Source organism: Camelina sativa, chromosome 9, assembly GCF_000633955.1.
Source record: "Camelina sativa cultivar DH55 chromosome 9, Cs, whole genome shotgun sequence".
Lineage (NCBI taxonomy): Eukaryota > Viridiplantae > Streptophyta > Magnoliopsida > Brassicales > Brassicaceae > Camelina > Camelina sativa.
The window spans coordinates 25,985,738-25,997,817 of NC_025693.1; the positions used below are offsets into that span (position 1 = coordinate 25,985,738).

At 35.7% G+C, this 12,080-nt stretch overlaps 4 protein-coding genes across 7 annotated transcripts; 2 read left to right on the top strand and 2 right to left on the bottom strand.

The window, feature by feature from the left end:
- Positions 2-3,648, bottom strand: LOC104712309 (stomatal closure-related actin-binding protein 3). Of its 2 annotated transcripts, none has more exons than XM_010429173.2 (13): positions 3,240-3,648; positions 2,586-2,891; positions 2,364-2,492; positions 2,156-2,248; positions 1,928-2,074; positions 1,782-1,850; positions 1,617-1,700; positions 1,324-1,507; positions 1,123-1,239; positions 984-1,042; positions 769-900; positions 511-660; positions 2-382 (listed from the first exon to the last, which is right to left on the bottom strand). In XM_010429173.2, exons 2-13 carry the CDS (start codon positions 2,868-2,870, stop codon positions 356-358), a joined length of 1,476 nt encoding a protein of 491 aa, XP_010427475.1. In that variant the 5' UTR covers positions 2,871-2,891; positions 3,240-3,648; the 3' UTR covers positions 2-355. The 2 variants fall into 2 exon arrangements, with proteins under 2 accessions (XP_010427475.1, XP_010427476.1); XM_010429174.2 differs by having other exon boundaries at positions 3,112-3,292.
- LOC104712310 (adenylylsulfatase HINT1) lies at positions 7,062-8,629 on the top strand. The gene is made up of 5 exons (XM_010429175.2): positions 7,062-7,201; positions 7,559-7,616; positions 7,906-7,995; positions 8,143-8,260; positions 8,381-8,629. Exons 1-5 carry the CDS (start codon positions 7,086-7,088, stop codon positions 8,446-8,448), a joined length of 450 nt encoding a protein of 149 aa, XP_010427477.1. The 5' UTR covers positions 7,062-7,085; the 3' UTR covers positions 8,449-8,629.
- LOC104712311 lies at positions 8,734-9,501 on the top strand. The gene has a single exon (XM_010429176.1). The coding sequence runs from the start codon at positions 9,017-9,019 to the stop codon at positions 9,338-9,340; it is 324 nt and encodes a 107-aa protein (XP_010427478.1). The 5' UTR covers positions 8,734-9,016; the 3' UTR covers positions 9,341-9,501.
- LOC104712313 (pre-rRNA-processing protein ESF2) lies at positions 9,541-11,980 on the bottom strand. Of its 3 annotated transcripts, none has more exons than XM_010429177.2 (8): positions 11,871-11,980; positions 11,338-11,609; positions 11,166-11,229; positions 11,011-11,078; positions 10,827-10,916; positions 10,601-10,731; positions 10,244-10,393; positions 9,541-9,774 (listed from the first exon to the last, which is right to left on the bottom strand). In XM_010429177.2, the coding sequence occupies exons 2-8, from the start codon at positions 11,591-11,593 to the stop codon at positions 9,757-9,759; spliced, it is 777 nt and encodes a 258-aa protein (XP_010427479.1). In that variant the 5' UTR covers positions 11,594-11,609; positions 11,871-11,980; the 3' UTR covers positions 9,541-9,756. The 3 variants fall into 3 exon arrangements, with proteins under 3 accessions (XP_010427479.1, XP_010427480.1, XP_010427481.1); XM_010429178.2 differs by having other exon boundaries at positions 11,338-11,606; positions 11,871-11,978; XM_010429179.2 differs by lacking the exon at positions 11,871-11,980 and adding an exon at positions 11,777-11,862 and having other exon boundaries at positions 11,338-11,606.

The window sequence follows — 12,080 nt, forward strand, 5'->3', positions numbered from 1 at the left end:
GTAACAGATAAAAACCACTCTTGGTTTTGATCTCACACTCATAACTCATAAGCTGATTAACAATGTTGAGTCCTAAGTGAAACAAAAATTTAAACCAATCAAACAAACAAACCAAACAAATATAAATGCTAATATATCAAACTGATGATCAAGCAAAAGAAAGAAAAAAAAAGAAATCTGCTGCCTATGATAAAACTCTATGCAGTAGAGAACCCAAACTTGCACCTTCCTCCTTTGAACCAGTGCGAAAACAAAAAACAAAAAAGTAGCCGCACACAAACACACAGAACAAGAAAATCCGGCGTCAGGGGGAAACAAAAATCAGGTGGTTGGTTAATGATATTGTCTGCTTCACTCAATCATCTGGGCCAAGCAGTGAAACCTGCAGATTAAAAGCAAGCATGTCATTGTAGTTTAAAATGGTAGAAAGTGCAAAACCACTGTGATTTTCAGAGTCTGAGAAGAGCATTTTAACAAAAAGATTGGACATTTCGGTTAGTTTTTGCTTACATTGCAATCAAAAGCGTATTTTCGAGCAAGGACTATTGCTGCATTACGTTCTTGTTCTGATTCAAAGGTAAGTATGAAAGTTAGACTCTTTCTTGGTTGCCAGAACAACGACTTGGTAGGAGTCTTTACATTGCCTCTAACTCCACAAAGCTGAATAATTTTATATACCAAAAAGCCATATAAACTTGTAAGAATCATTCATTTGAAGATCAAAGAAACGTTTCTGTGAAATGGAATGAAGATAGAGTCTCAAGATACCTGCATGGATGTCGAGTATATTTCCCTCGCCTTTGAGATCCATCCTCGAGACAGCTTTATCCTTGTCTTTCCAATGGTAAAGATATGAGACCGGGATGCATAGTCTTGTCCATTCATCTGTGATATAACCACCTGAAGCAGAGTTTGAAATGTTCAGCATATCAAGACATGTAAATCAACATTCTGAAATGCTTGAAGACATTGTTGTAACATACGCTGAATTCACTGTTAGATTTTCGCATCAGAGACTCTACGCGTGATTGCAAGGCAGAATCTGCAGTTCAATAAGCCAGACATTAGCTTTTTTGTCCACTCACAATCTTTGTATCTGTCTATAGTTTCTGTAATACCAACCAGGATCAACTGGATCATCGGTTGTAACTGTGAATTTTTGTCCATTTGAAAGAATGTCTGCCTGTAAGATCCTCCCAACATCAAATGGTTCTGGAGCATACATCGATTGGATGGCACCTAAGAGCAAAGATAATGAACTGCTCAAGCTAAACCTTCATTAACTAAAAACCAAATGATGAAGCAAACAGATAGGACAAATACCAGATATAGCTTCCCTTCGACTAGTTTCACATGCTGCACGATACCACTGGATGGAACAGCTGGAAATATCAGGAGCATTTTCTGAAGCATTAACACAGATTCTTAAGCAAGAGCCGAGACTTTGTTTGCCTTCCAGAACAAACGGACAGGACTTGGATTCCTCAGCTCTCTTGATTATCGCTATCTTGAAATGTTTGATGGTTGTTGATAAAGACAAGAACGAAGAAGTGAGCAAAGACTAACATAAACTTAAAAGCAAATATGTTGAAAACTGAATGCGCAGAAAAACATACCTCTTTATGAAGTTTAACAGAGTTCATATACTTCTCTTGGATTCGATTCCTTAAACCATAAAGCTCGTGCTGCATGCCCATCACCTGGATTACAACACACTCTTTTATAACACATTCATAACTTTTATGTGGCCATACTAGAGTGCAATGAGATTGATGAAGCACCTTTGTTGGGTGATGCATCCGTTTGATTTGCCTTGCTTCTTGAACCTCCTCAACCAATTTCTCCACATCCTATGAACTGAAAACATGAGTTGACTAGAAAAAATTACTAAATAAACTATGTATCTGGACTAGGTAGTAATACTAACCGGCCCCTGAGCTCTAGAAGCTTCAGAAATCCGTTCTTGTTCTTCAAATGCCTCTCCAAGTTTCAGCACAACGGCTCTTGCAGTTTCAATCTCAGCACAAGCGAATGACTTTTCTTGGTTTACCAGTTTCTTTGCATCTTCTGAAGTCTGTCATCATGAGAGTAACATTAATCAGCTTAAGTCGACACATTTTTGCATCAATATCAATCTATAACCTAGTAGCAAGACCTGCTTGAGGAAGTTTCCTAGTTTCTTCACTTCAAACTTCTCTTGAATCAATTCACCTTCATTTTGAGTTAACTTCACAGCTAGAGCTTCAACCTATTCTCAAGACATCACAAATTTGACCCAAGTCACACAAAAAACATTAGATCCAGAATGAACAAGGAACTTTATGTTTTGTCTAAAGAGAAAATGTGATAAAAGAAATGTTAACCATGGAGATAGCTGTCTCCACATCTTCCTTGTTTTGCCCATCCGTGCGTCCTCTCATGTATTCTAAAGCATCCCTTAGCTTCTTCAACATAACATGTCCTTCCAAAGAAGCCACCTCTCTTAATTTAGCCTAAAAAAGAGAGTTGCAAGAAACAGATTTAAACAGAAAAAGAGAATAATTGAATGAAAACAGAACAGAGAAAGCAGCTATGTGGAAACTAACCTCATCAGCCAAACTAACAGCTGCAGCCAGATTCTTGTCGAATTTACTAGCGAGGTCACGGACCGAGAGCCGCTTGTGCTGATCAGACAAGAGTTCGCTCTCTTTCTCGACGGTCTCTTTCACTGATGGACCTTTATCATCTTCCTTAGGTTCCTCTACGATCTGGTTATCAGGTCCTAATTTGTACGTTGGGAAATGATCAGAAGAAAAGCTCACATCTACTGATACTGGAACAGCTAATTTAGACAATGTCCCTTCTTCGATTTCAGGACATACTTTAGTCATTTTTCTTCCCGGGATCTTTATCTTTTTCAACAACACAAAAGAAAAAAAAAGCTAATCAAGAATAATCATTACATGATTCAAAAAACACGAGATTACTGAATACTAGAGAAAATGCAATCAAGAATCAAGATCAACCCCATAAGTGAAACAAGGACAAAATATTTCTAAGCTGTGTTATTGATCTGAATTGGAAGAAATTTAGCTCTATCTAAGGACCAAGACATAACAAGAAATGCATTACGCTAAATTGAGGCTGTCTAAACTTCTGCAACCAAACATCGACGTCATGAAACAGGAAACGACAAAAACTCAGGAGAAAAGCAAGTAGAGAATTATCAATCAAACTCAAAACACACAACACAAACTTACGGATATACACTCAAGACCAAGAAACAGAGAGAAGAATCTCAAGAATGGAAGAACAAAGAAGAAGAAGAAGAAGAAGAAGAAGAAGAAGAATAAAGAGAGACAACAGCTGGATCTTTAGTCTCTCTCTCTAGTCTTGGTCGTCGTTTGGCATCTTTTTTTCTTTTTTAGCTTTTACAAAAGCGTCAAAGACGACAGGATAAATGAGCAATGCAGAGAGAAGCAAAATAAGTAAGAAAAAAATAAAGAGACACTTTTGTTTCTCTCTCTCTCTCTCTCCTCAAACTGCTTCTTCTTCTTCTTTCTCTCACCCTCTCTTTCTCTTTCTCTTTCACACCATCATCATCGTTAGGGAAACCCGAAGAGTGCAAAAAAAAAGAAGAAGAAACGATTATTTTGTTGACAGTAAGTGTGTCTGGGTCTTTTTGGTTTGTTGGATTAGGCAAAAGCAACGACGCGCTGTTTACGTTGCGTTTATACCACGGACCCTTTAGCTTTTTGTTGTCGATCTAATTCGTAATTATGAGATGACCCTATCCCTTTAAGGCTTTAACCACCATTGTAATTATTATTATCTAGCCCACCTGGTTTATTTCTTTTGCACCTTAAGCAAATAATCTAATATACTAAGATACTAAAAGTACAAATCGAATATATAAAGAGTTGGAAAAAAATACATCATTACCGGTTTTTGACGACTAAAGGTCATATTAATTAGTTGATTTTTATTTTTGGGTTTTGGTTTAAATATTAGGTTTGAGGTGGTATTATAAAATAAAACATGCATTAATTAGCGAGACATATAAACCAAAATAATCATTGATATATCAAATTCCGAACAAAAACAGCGGATATATATGCCAAATCCTTCTACAACATGTAATGGTACTGTATTTTAATTCCATAACTAAAATTAGGTGATCTCGATTACTTAACTATTGTGTATATAACAAATATGCAAAAGCATATCCAAAGTTACCAACATTATAAAATAAAAATGGGAAAGGGAAAAGGAAGTTAACAACCATTATTGGGGAGAGGTAACATTTGGCGTGTAGTCATGAGTACTACATTTGGTGGAATCTATGTTTTTAGTTGAAAGGTCAAAACTTGATTAGTTACTTTTCCCTTAAATGTAGCTAGCTATCTTAGTATCTTACGCGTTAACATCAACGAGTTATATTTAGAATTACTAGGTTAATGCATGGAAAGTTGGATTCGTCTCTAACCAATAGTATATTAAAGTGAGCTTTTATTTCATTGAATCGTGTGTGGCACATATTTTTATCAACTGGTATAAACTCAGTGGGATAGCAATCGCTTCTACTACACGAGTAATTTTGTAAAAATATAAACCATCTCTTTTGTTATCAAGATTGACTGAATTAAACAATTAGTTAGGTTGATGATTATTAATATCGTGGCCCATGCATGGTTGTTTAATTCGATAACCCATCACGCCTATTATCATGTTTGGACAAATAAACAGAACAATTGGACAAAATATCATTAAGACCAGTAGTAGAGTGGGGCTATCTATAATCAATAAAAATGCTTTAATATTAAGGAATTTCCTTAATTAAATTCCTAAAGGATAATATTCTATTTTCAATAAAGCGTCAAAAAAAGGCTAAGCAGAGCATGTGATATATTTCAGGTCACGTTAACATGGAATAGATGGATGGTTCAAACATCATAATCGCACTTTTTACTTTCTGTTTGTGGTATAACAAGAGACAGTACTATATATAATGAAAGATGAAATTGACTTTAATTAGATATCAATCAATATACTCTTGTTTGTGGTATAACAATTAAGAGACAGTACTATATTATTTTATTTTAGTTTTGTAAGCTGTAAAGTATTATTTCTTACTTAGTTAATTCCTAGATAATAACCCTTTTTGTGCCTTAATGATGTGTTTGTGTCATCTATGACTATAATTAACTCTGAGCATTAAGCATATGCATGGGGTCCAAGTAGAATCCAATGGTAACCAAACCTACTCGCCATCACTTTTTTTTCACTTCTTCTCTTCTTTTTTCCTTTCTTCTTTTGTTGGCTTTTTACTTATTGTCTAGGACGACCACTTATTTTATTTTTATTTATTTTTCTCTAACCTCTACATATCGTACTACGAGTTAATAGGATCTGACGATTATTTTTGATAAAGCAACAACTGCATTTTGTGTTTAAAGTTTGTTGATGATGATAATTTTTTTTTCCCATACGATTGGATCAGTTAGTTTGTTTTTTTTTGATAAAAATCAGTTAGTTTGTTGCATAGACAATAATGGTCTGAAAGAACGTATGAAGAGGATGGCATGAGATTTTCTCTGCCACACCTTCAACTGAGTCTTAGCTTGATACTCTCAATGAGCTCACCTTGATGAGGAGACTCTCTTTAGCCATGAACGTTATATAAGTTTTGATTCCAGAACTCATTATTACCATGACATGGATTCCAATGTGTTGGTTGTATTTTGGCCATGTTCGTTTGTTCATTTGGATGGACCATCTAAATGGTTCATCCAAATGTTGTTCGTGTTTTGTCAAAAAATGAACATCATCCAGAATCATTCACATGGATCATCTGAATGAGTTTTAAAATTTTAGACAAAAATTTGAAACTCATTTGAATGATTCTAGTTGAACCATTTGGATGGAGATGCTTCATCCAAAAATAACAAATTACAAATATATCCTTATTATACAAAAAAAACTATTTATCTACAAAATTATAAATAATATTTTTACAATTCTTACAAAATGTCAAAAACAAATGATAAATTTCCCGCCAAAACTAAAATCAATTTTCCTACCAAAATCATAAAGTCAAAAAAAATTTACCAACAAAAAAATTCACTTTTTCCGCAAAAAAAAAAACACAAAATCACATTTTTCCGCCAAAAACGTAAAATTACATTTTTCCGCCAAAAACGTAAAATCACGTTTTCCCGCCAAAAACGTAAAATCACATTTTCTCGCCAAAAAACGTAAAATCATATTTTCCCGCCAAAAATACATTATCTAATTTTTCCGCTAAACCTACAATATCACATTTTCCCACCAATACCGTAAAGTCATAATTTTCTGCCAAAAACGTAAAATCACATTTTTCCGCCAAAAACGTAAAATCACATTTTCCCGCCAAAACCATAAATTCACTTTTTCCCGCAAAAAATGTAAATTCACAATTTCCCGCTAAAACGCAAAATCATATTTTCCCGCCAAAAACGTAAAATCACATTTTCCCGCTAAAAACGTAAATTCACTTTTTCCACACAAAAAAAAACACAAAATCATTTTTTCACGCCAAAAACGTAAAATCACATTTTTGTTTGGTATTGAATAAAAATATCAGTAATTAAAATTAATATAGTTAAAATTAAGATTAAAAAGGTATTATTTCAAAACATGGGCATATTAGTCATTTTCTATTCAAATCCATAGATGAAAAGGTAAATAAATCAAACAAACTCATTTGCATTTAGATGCATCATCTAAATGAACTATTTTTTTTCTTATTAATTAGGTCATTTAACGTTGAGATGAATCATTTAGATGTATCATTTAAATGAACCATTTAGATGGAAATGCTAAATGATGAAACGAATAGGGCTTTATCAAGAGCCAACTTCACCATTTATACGTTTGTTTTTAGTACTCAATAAAGAAGTGGGTTTGGTGGGCTTTGTGAGCAGTAGGGGCTTAATAAGCCCATACGATCACCTGATTAAGAAAAAACGGAAAAAAAAAAGAGTATGACGTGGCAGAAGATCATTGGTTGAAAAAAGAGATTGGCGGGTGAAGTTGTTGGATGTACCGTCGACTAATCTAGGGTTTTAATGAGCCACCGTGTTTCGATTCTATCATCTCATATCTCACCTGTCTCCGCCGTCATGGCTTCCGAGAAAAAAGCTGCTCTCGCTGCCGCCACTCCTTCCGACGATTCTCTCACCATGTAAAACCTTCCCTCCCTGTTACGATCTTAATGTTGTTGTAGCTTTAATTATTGTTCTTGAAGTAATGGGATGTCCTTTGTTGATGTAGTGGTGAAGTTGGTTTTGTTAACTATGTAATGATGGATGAGTACAGTGACTGAATTGATTGAGGTGCTTAGAAGAGTGAAACTGTTGCATAACTGTTGAAATTGCAATATTATTTTTGTTTAATTTTGTAGTAGTGACTGACTTGAGAGAGTTTTGTGAGAAGAAGCTCATTTTGATTTATATGTTTGTTCATTTCCATATAGCCTATTTGTAGATTTTTAGTTTGAATTGTTTTTGTTGAGCTGAATTGATGATGTTGTAACATGCAGATTTGACAAGATTATCAGCAAAGAAATCCCATCCACCGTGGTTTTTGAGGATGACAAGGTTCTCTCTTATAACCCTTTTGATAGACTTTATCCTCTTTTCTGCACATCTAGAGATACTCTAAGTAGCTAGCTCAGTCTGCTTTACCATTTGAAGTATTCTATGAATTTCAAATATAAAGATGGCCTCTGCTTGACTATGTTTTTTTAGTTTCTTTTGCCATGATAATGTCAGCGTTAACAACCGAAATTAGTTTCTTCATATCTTTACCACTTTAAAACTTGTCAGTAGTTTGCACATACTTCATTAACTGTTCCTGGCATGTTTGTTAAAATCATGTTCATTGCAGGTTCTAGCTTTTAGGGACATAACGCCTCAGGGTCCTGTTCACATCCTCCTTATTCCTAAAGTGAGGGATGGCCTAACTGGCCTCTCTAAGGTACCTATTTCTTCACTTTACACCTCTCAAAATTGAACTCGCTCAAACAAAATTCAGACAGAAGTCTAAAAGCATGGCAGTTGTTAGTTAGACTCGATCCCATTAAGAAAACACAATACTAAATAATGTATTGTTCTTCTACTGCAGGCTGAGGAAAGGCACATCGACATCTTGGGCCGCCTTCTCTACACTGCCAAGCTTGTAGCAAAACAAGAAGGCCTAGCAGAGGGTTTCAGAATTGTTATCAATGATGGTCCTCAAGGCTGTATGTATTTACTATTTATATATAGCTCCACTACTTCGATTAGCCTTTATCATATTCAACACATGAAAATAAAGAGACATCATGATTGATGATGTTTCTCACATTCTTCTGGTTTTGCAGGTCAATCGGTGTATCACATTCATGTTCATCTCATTGGAGGACGCCAAATGAATTGGCCTCCTGGCTAAAAGATCTTCTTGAAGTGGATTGTTGTCCTGATAATAAGATTCAGAGGGACGCTTAGAGTTTGCTCCCGTCTTCTTCTACTCTCTAATCTCTATAAATAAAATAAAATAAGCTTGGGACATGACTTTTATGATTGTAATGCAAGACCTTGTTTTATGTTATGAAAAGGATGTTTTTACTATTTTCTCTTCTGGAATCTTGTGCTTGCTTTATTTCTAGTGTTGACTCTGTAAAAATTGACTGCGTGTTAAATGTCAATATTAGAAAAAGCTTGTACCTTTTGAGAAACCGGAGAGCCCATCTTAGAGGAATATCAGAGACGCATGAATTGACCATGTAAACGTCAACTACGTGTTCATGAGCATCTAAACATTATACTTTATAAAAAGGTTGGTAGCGGTCACGTCTTTGCTATTTTCGTGTCTATATAGAGCTTCTCGTTGTCTGCAGAGAAAGATTTGGTTGGTTTTTGTTTATTTTCATCTGATTTCAGCTCAACATACGCTAGTTTCACTTTGTCTTTTTAAGTCATCTCAACGAGAATCATATCACTCATCGTACACCAAGTTCATGGCAGAGGGGAAACCAAGTAAGACCCTGACCAGCAGAGGTTCATTCAAGAACAAGAATCCGTTTAGCCGTGTGAAGGACGAAGAGGACAACCAAAACAAGACAGGATTGTCGATGAGGAAGTCGTGGTCGACGGATTCGCTTGGTCTGCTCAGCAACAGCAACCGGTTGGGGAAGACGATCTGTATCTGTGCCCCTACAAAGCATGAAGGCTCATTCCGTTGCAGGCTTCACCGTTCATCAGCCACAAGCCATGGTGCAGCTGCAATGCAACTTCATCTCCCAAAGCCCTTGCTTTCTTCTCGTCGTCTTGATGACCAATAATGTTCAGTCTCTTGCTTTGTTCACAAAACCAATAATGTCACATAATCTCTTGGGGTCCTGATTTTGTTGAAGATTGTTTTTTCTTTCCATGTGATGCATCCGTCTTGTATTCATTTGTTCGTATAATGTATGTTTGTGTACGTTAAAACTTCTTTTAGTTACTTTTTTGGTGGTGGGAAAGGTCACGTATATACATTTCTTGCCAAAAGTATCCTTGGAGAATAAAATTGTTAACACAAAAGTTTCAAAATTTGTTTAATTCTTTCATTAGTACACAATGCTACAAGTGTCTGAAGGTTTTCCTTGTTGACATGCAGAAACTAATGGTAAATAACATTCATATATGATGGAACTGATCATTGATTTCTCCATTTAGCCATGACCAATTCGCAGTGTCTTCACATTCCTCTTAATCTTTAAGAACCGCCGAACACCTGAATCAACAAAAAGAATGGACAAAACCATAAATTTGATAACATATGCATGTAAATGAGTTGTGCTAAACGCGAACAGCCAATGAAAAGCATAGTGGGGTCAGATATATATGATAGATTCGGGTTGAAAAGCTGAACTCATATACTATACGAGTCTAACCAGCACAATAGATATTAATAATCAGTTAAGCTTAAGATATAACAGATTGACTATGCATACTGATTTGAACCCTTAGGGAATACCAATGAGGTCTATAAACACAAGTTGGACTAGCAATGCATTAGCTCAACAGGTTTCAATGTGGGCACGATTCAGGTTTAAGCAGCTACTATATATGCTGACATTGATCTACCCCAGGCTAAGCTGCTACTATATATGCTGTTATGTAGACGACCTGTGATGCTTCTCACTTAATTCTACTAAACAAAAACTTATTTGTTCTTCAAACATAAGAGAAAGAGTACTGACCGATGCTAGGACATCCGTGGAGAGCCCAGGCTTGCTCTGAGATGTCTCATTTTTAATTGAATTCTTCTGTCTAAACTGGCGAATCACCCTCTGTGGAAAGACTGGTGCTGCTTCAGCATTGTTACCCGATTCTTCCCGAATCTTTCGTTTCTGCCCACCGCAAAAATAGAAACATTACAAACCAAATATCAGGTTAGAGTAGTGAGATTTACAGAGACAAACTAACAATAGAATTCCTCCTAACGAGAGGGCCTATAAGTCAACTCTAGAAGTTTTGATAGCACATATAGACAAGCAGACATAGACCATATAAGAAACAGTATTTTCTGAATTTACAATATTAGAAAGAGTGAGCACCTTTTCCATTCGTGCATCTATCTCGGTCATGGCACGCGACTTCTCTATTTTGGATAGATAAAAGTCCTTCTCTCTCTTTGCAGCAGAAAGAACCATGTTTAGTTTCTGTTCCCGTATAGCACTTTTGTATGCTGCACAACGCAATCCCTTTGTAGATTAGAGATCATATAAAAAAAAAGTAAATGGTCAAGAAGTTCAGCAGGAGAAGTTGTGAGGTTCAGAATACCGATTTCTTCAGTAAGATCATCCCATTTAAATTTAGTCAAGTACTTGATGTTCCAAATATCATAGTATATTGATGACTTCTTTTTCCCCCCTGAGAAAAGAAGACAACAAACGTTAACAATCACTTAAGTTTAGAATTTAACCTGTGGTAAACTACACATACTGATATGATTCATTAGGAATACCAATTTGTTCTCCATTAAGCATATCTGCAACCCGTTTAGCTACACTTTTCTTAGTAAACTCCACCCACCTACAGTCAATGAACAGAATAAGATATTAAAAAGAATCCAAATTATCAATGTGCATAAGTGTTTTGAACCCATATCTTTAAACATACCCTTCAGAAAACATTTGCCCACGAAATCCACCAGCACGCTTGCGGTGCACTTGTGCATCAGGATCTGAATAGAAATTGACTAAATGTATCAGCTAATTTCGAAAATACAGAATGACCACGACGTGTTTTTAACATTAAACAAGGACTCAAAAAGTATATAAAAAAAACTCACTTTCAGGTGCAAGATAAATCCTTCCAAGTTCTCCAAATTGAGCGAGAATCTGGCGAAGTCTAACGTGATCCATGTGTGGTGGGATACGACTCAAGTAGCAAACCCCTCTATTGTCAGCTTTAGAAGCTTCCTTAAGCAATTTCTCTTTCAACTTCTTCTTCTTTCGATCAGCCTTTTGACTACTCTTCATTGTTTCCTTCGACTCCTCCTCCTGGGAAATCCCATTCGTAAGCTCGTGAGATTCCTCACTCTGCATCCTTCTTCAACAGCTGCTGAAACCATCACACAAAAACAAATTCTTCCGATGACTATACAACAAAAGTATGAATTTTTTTTTATATCAAATCTACAATTTCATAAATTTGTGGACTTTCAACTTGCAGATGAAAGAAGCCCTCAAACCCTAGACAACCGAATCAACAAAATTTAATTACTGGACCTCCCTCTAATTGCAGATGACAATGAAGCAAGATGAATCTTCAACAAAAATCTCTACTTTTTTGTCGTTTCTAAAGGAAAGCAGGAAACTTTACCCAAAGTAAGCAAGTAAGAAGAAAAAGACGAAGAAGCTAGCGACGTCGGCGAACTTGTATCCTCTGTTCGGAAGATGACGAAGACGATGTGTAACTTTTGTTTAGCTTGTTTTAGGGTTAAAAAAAAATTCGGTTCATGTATAAAACCGGTATATCGGTATCCGGTTATTTTTCGGTTATTTAAATACAAACCGGTCTATCACTTACAGA

What these genes read in the sequence shown, in the direction of transcription:
- LOC104712309 (XM_010429173.2), bottom strand. Translation starts at nt 2,870, where the DNA reads ATGACTAAAGTATGTCCTGAAATCGAAGAAGGGACATTGTCTAAATTA. An exon ending in CTGTTAAACTTCATAAAGAG is followed by an intron (nt 1,508 to 1,616) that starts GTATGTTTTTCT and finishes AAACATTTCAAG; the next exon opens with ATAGCGATAATCAAGAGAGC. An exon ending in TCGAAGGGAAGCTATATCTG is followed by an intron (nt 1,240 to 1,323) that starts GTATTTGTCCTA and finishes CTTTGCTCTTAG; the next exon opens with GTGCCATCCAATCGATGTAT.
- LOC104712310 (XM_010429175.2), top strand. Translation starts at nt 7,086, where the DNA reads ATGAGCCACCGTGTTTCGATTCTATCATCTCATATCTCACCTGTCTCC. An exon ending in TCCGACGATTCTCTCACCAT is followed by an intron (nt 7,202 to 7,558) that starts GTAAAACCTTCC and finishes TGTAACATGCAG; the next exon opens with ATTTGACAAGATTATCAGCA. An exon ending in CAATGATGGTCCTCAAGGCT is followed by an intron (nt 8,261 to 8,380) that starts GTATGTATTTAC and finishes CTGGTTTTGCAG; the next exon opens with GTCAATCGGTGTATCACATT.
- LOC104712311 (XM_010429176.1), top strand. Translation starts at nt 9,017, where the DNA reads ATGGCAGAGGGGAAACCAAGTAAGACCCTGACCAGCAGAGGTTCATTC.
- LOC104712313 (XM_010429177.2), bottom strand. Translation starts at nt 11,593, where the DNA reads ATGCAGAGTGAGGAATCTCACGAGCTTACGAATGGGATTTCCCAGGAG. An exon ending in GGGCAAATGTTTTCTGAAGG is followed by an intron (nt 11,079 to 11,165) that starts GTATGTTTAAAG and finishes CATTGACTGTAG; the next exon opens with GTGGGTGGAGTTTACTAAGA. An exon ending in TGATCTTACTGAAGAAATCG is followed by an intron (nt 10,732 to 10,826) that starts GTATTCTGAACC and finishes TGCGTTGTGCAG; the next exon opens with CATACAAAAGTGCTATACGG.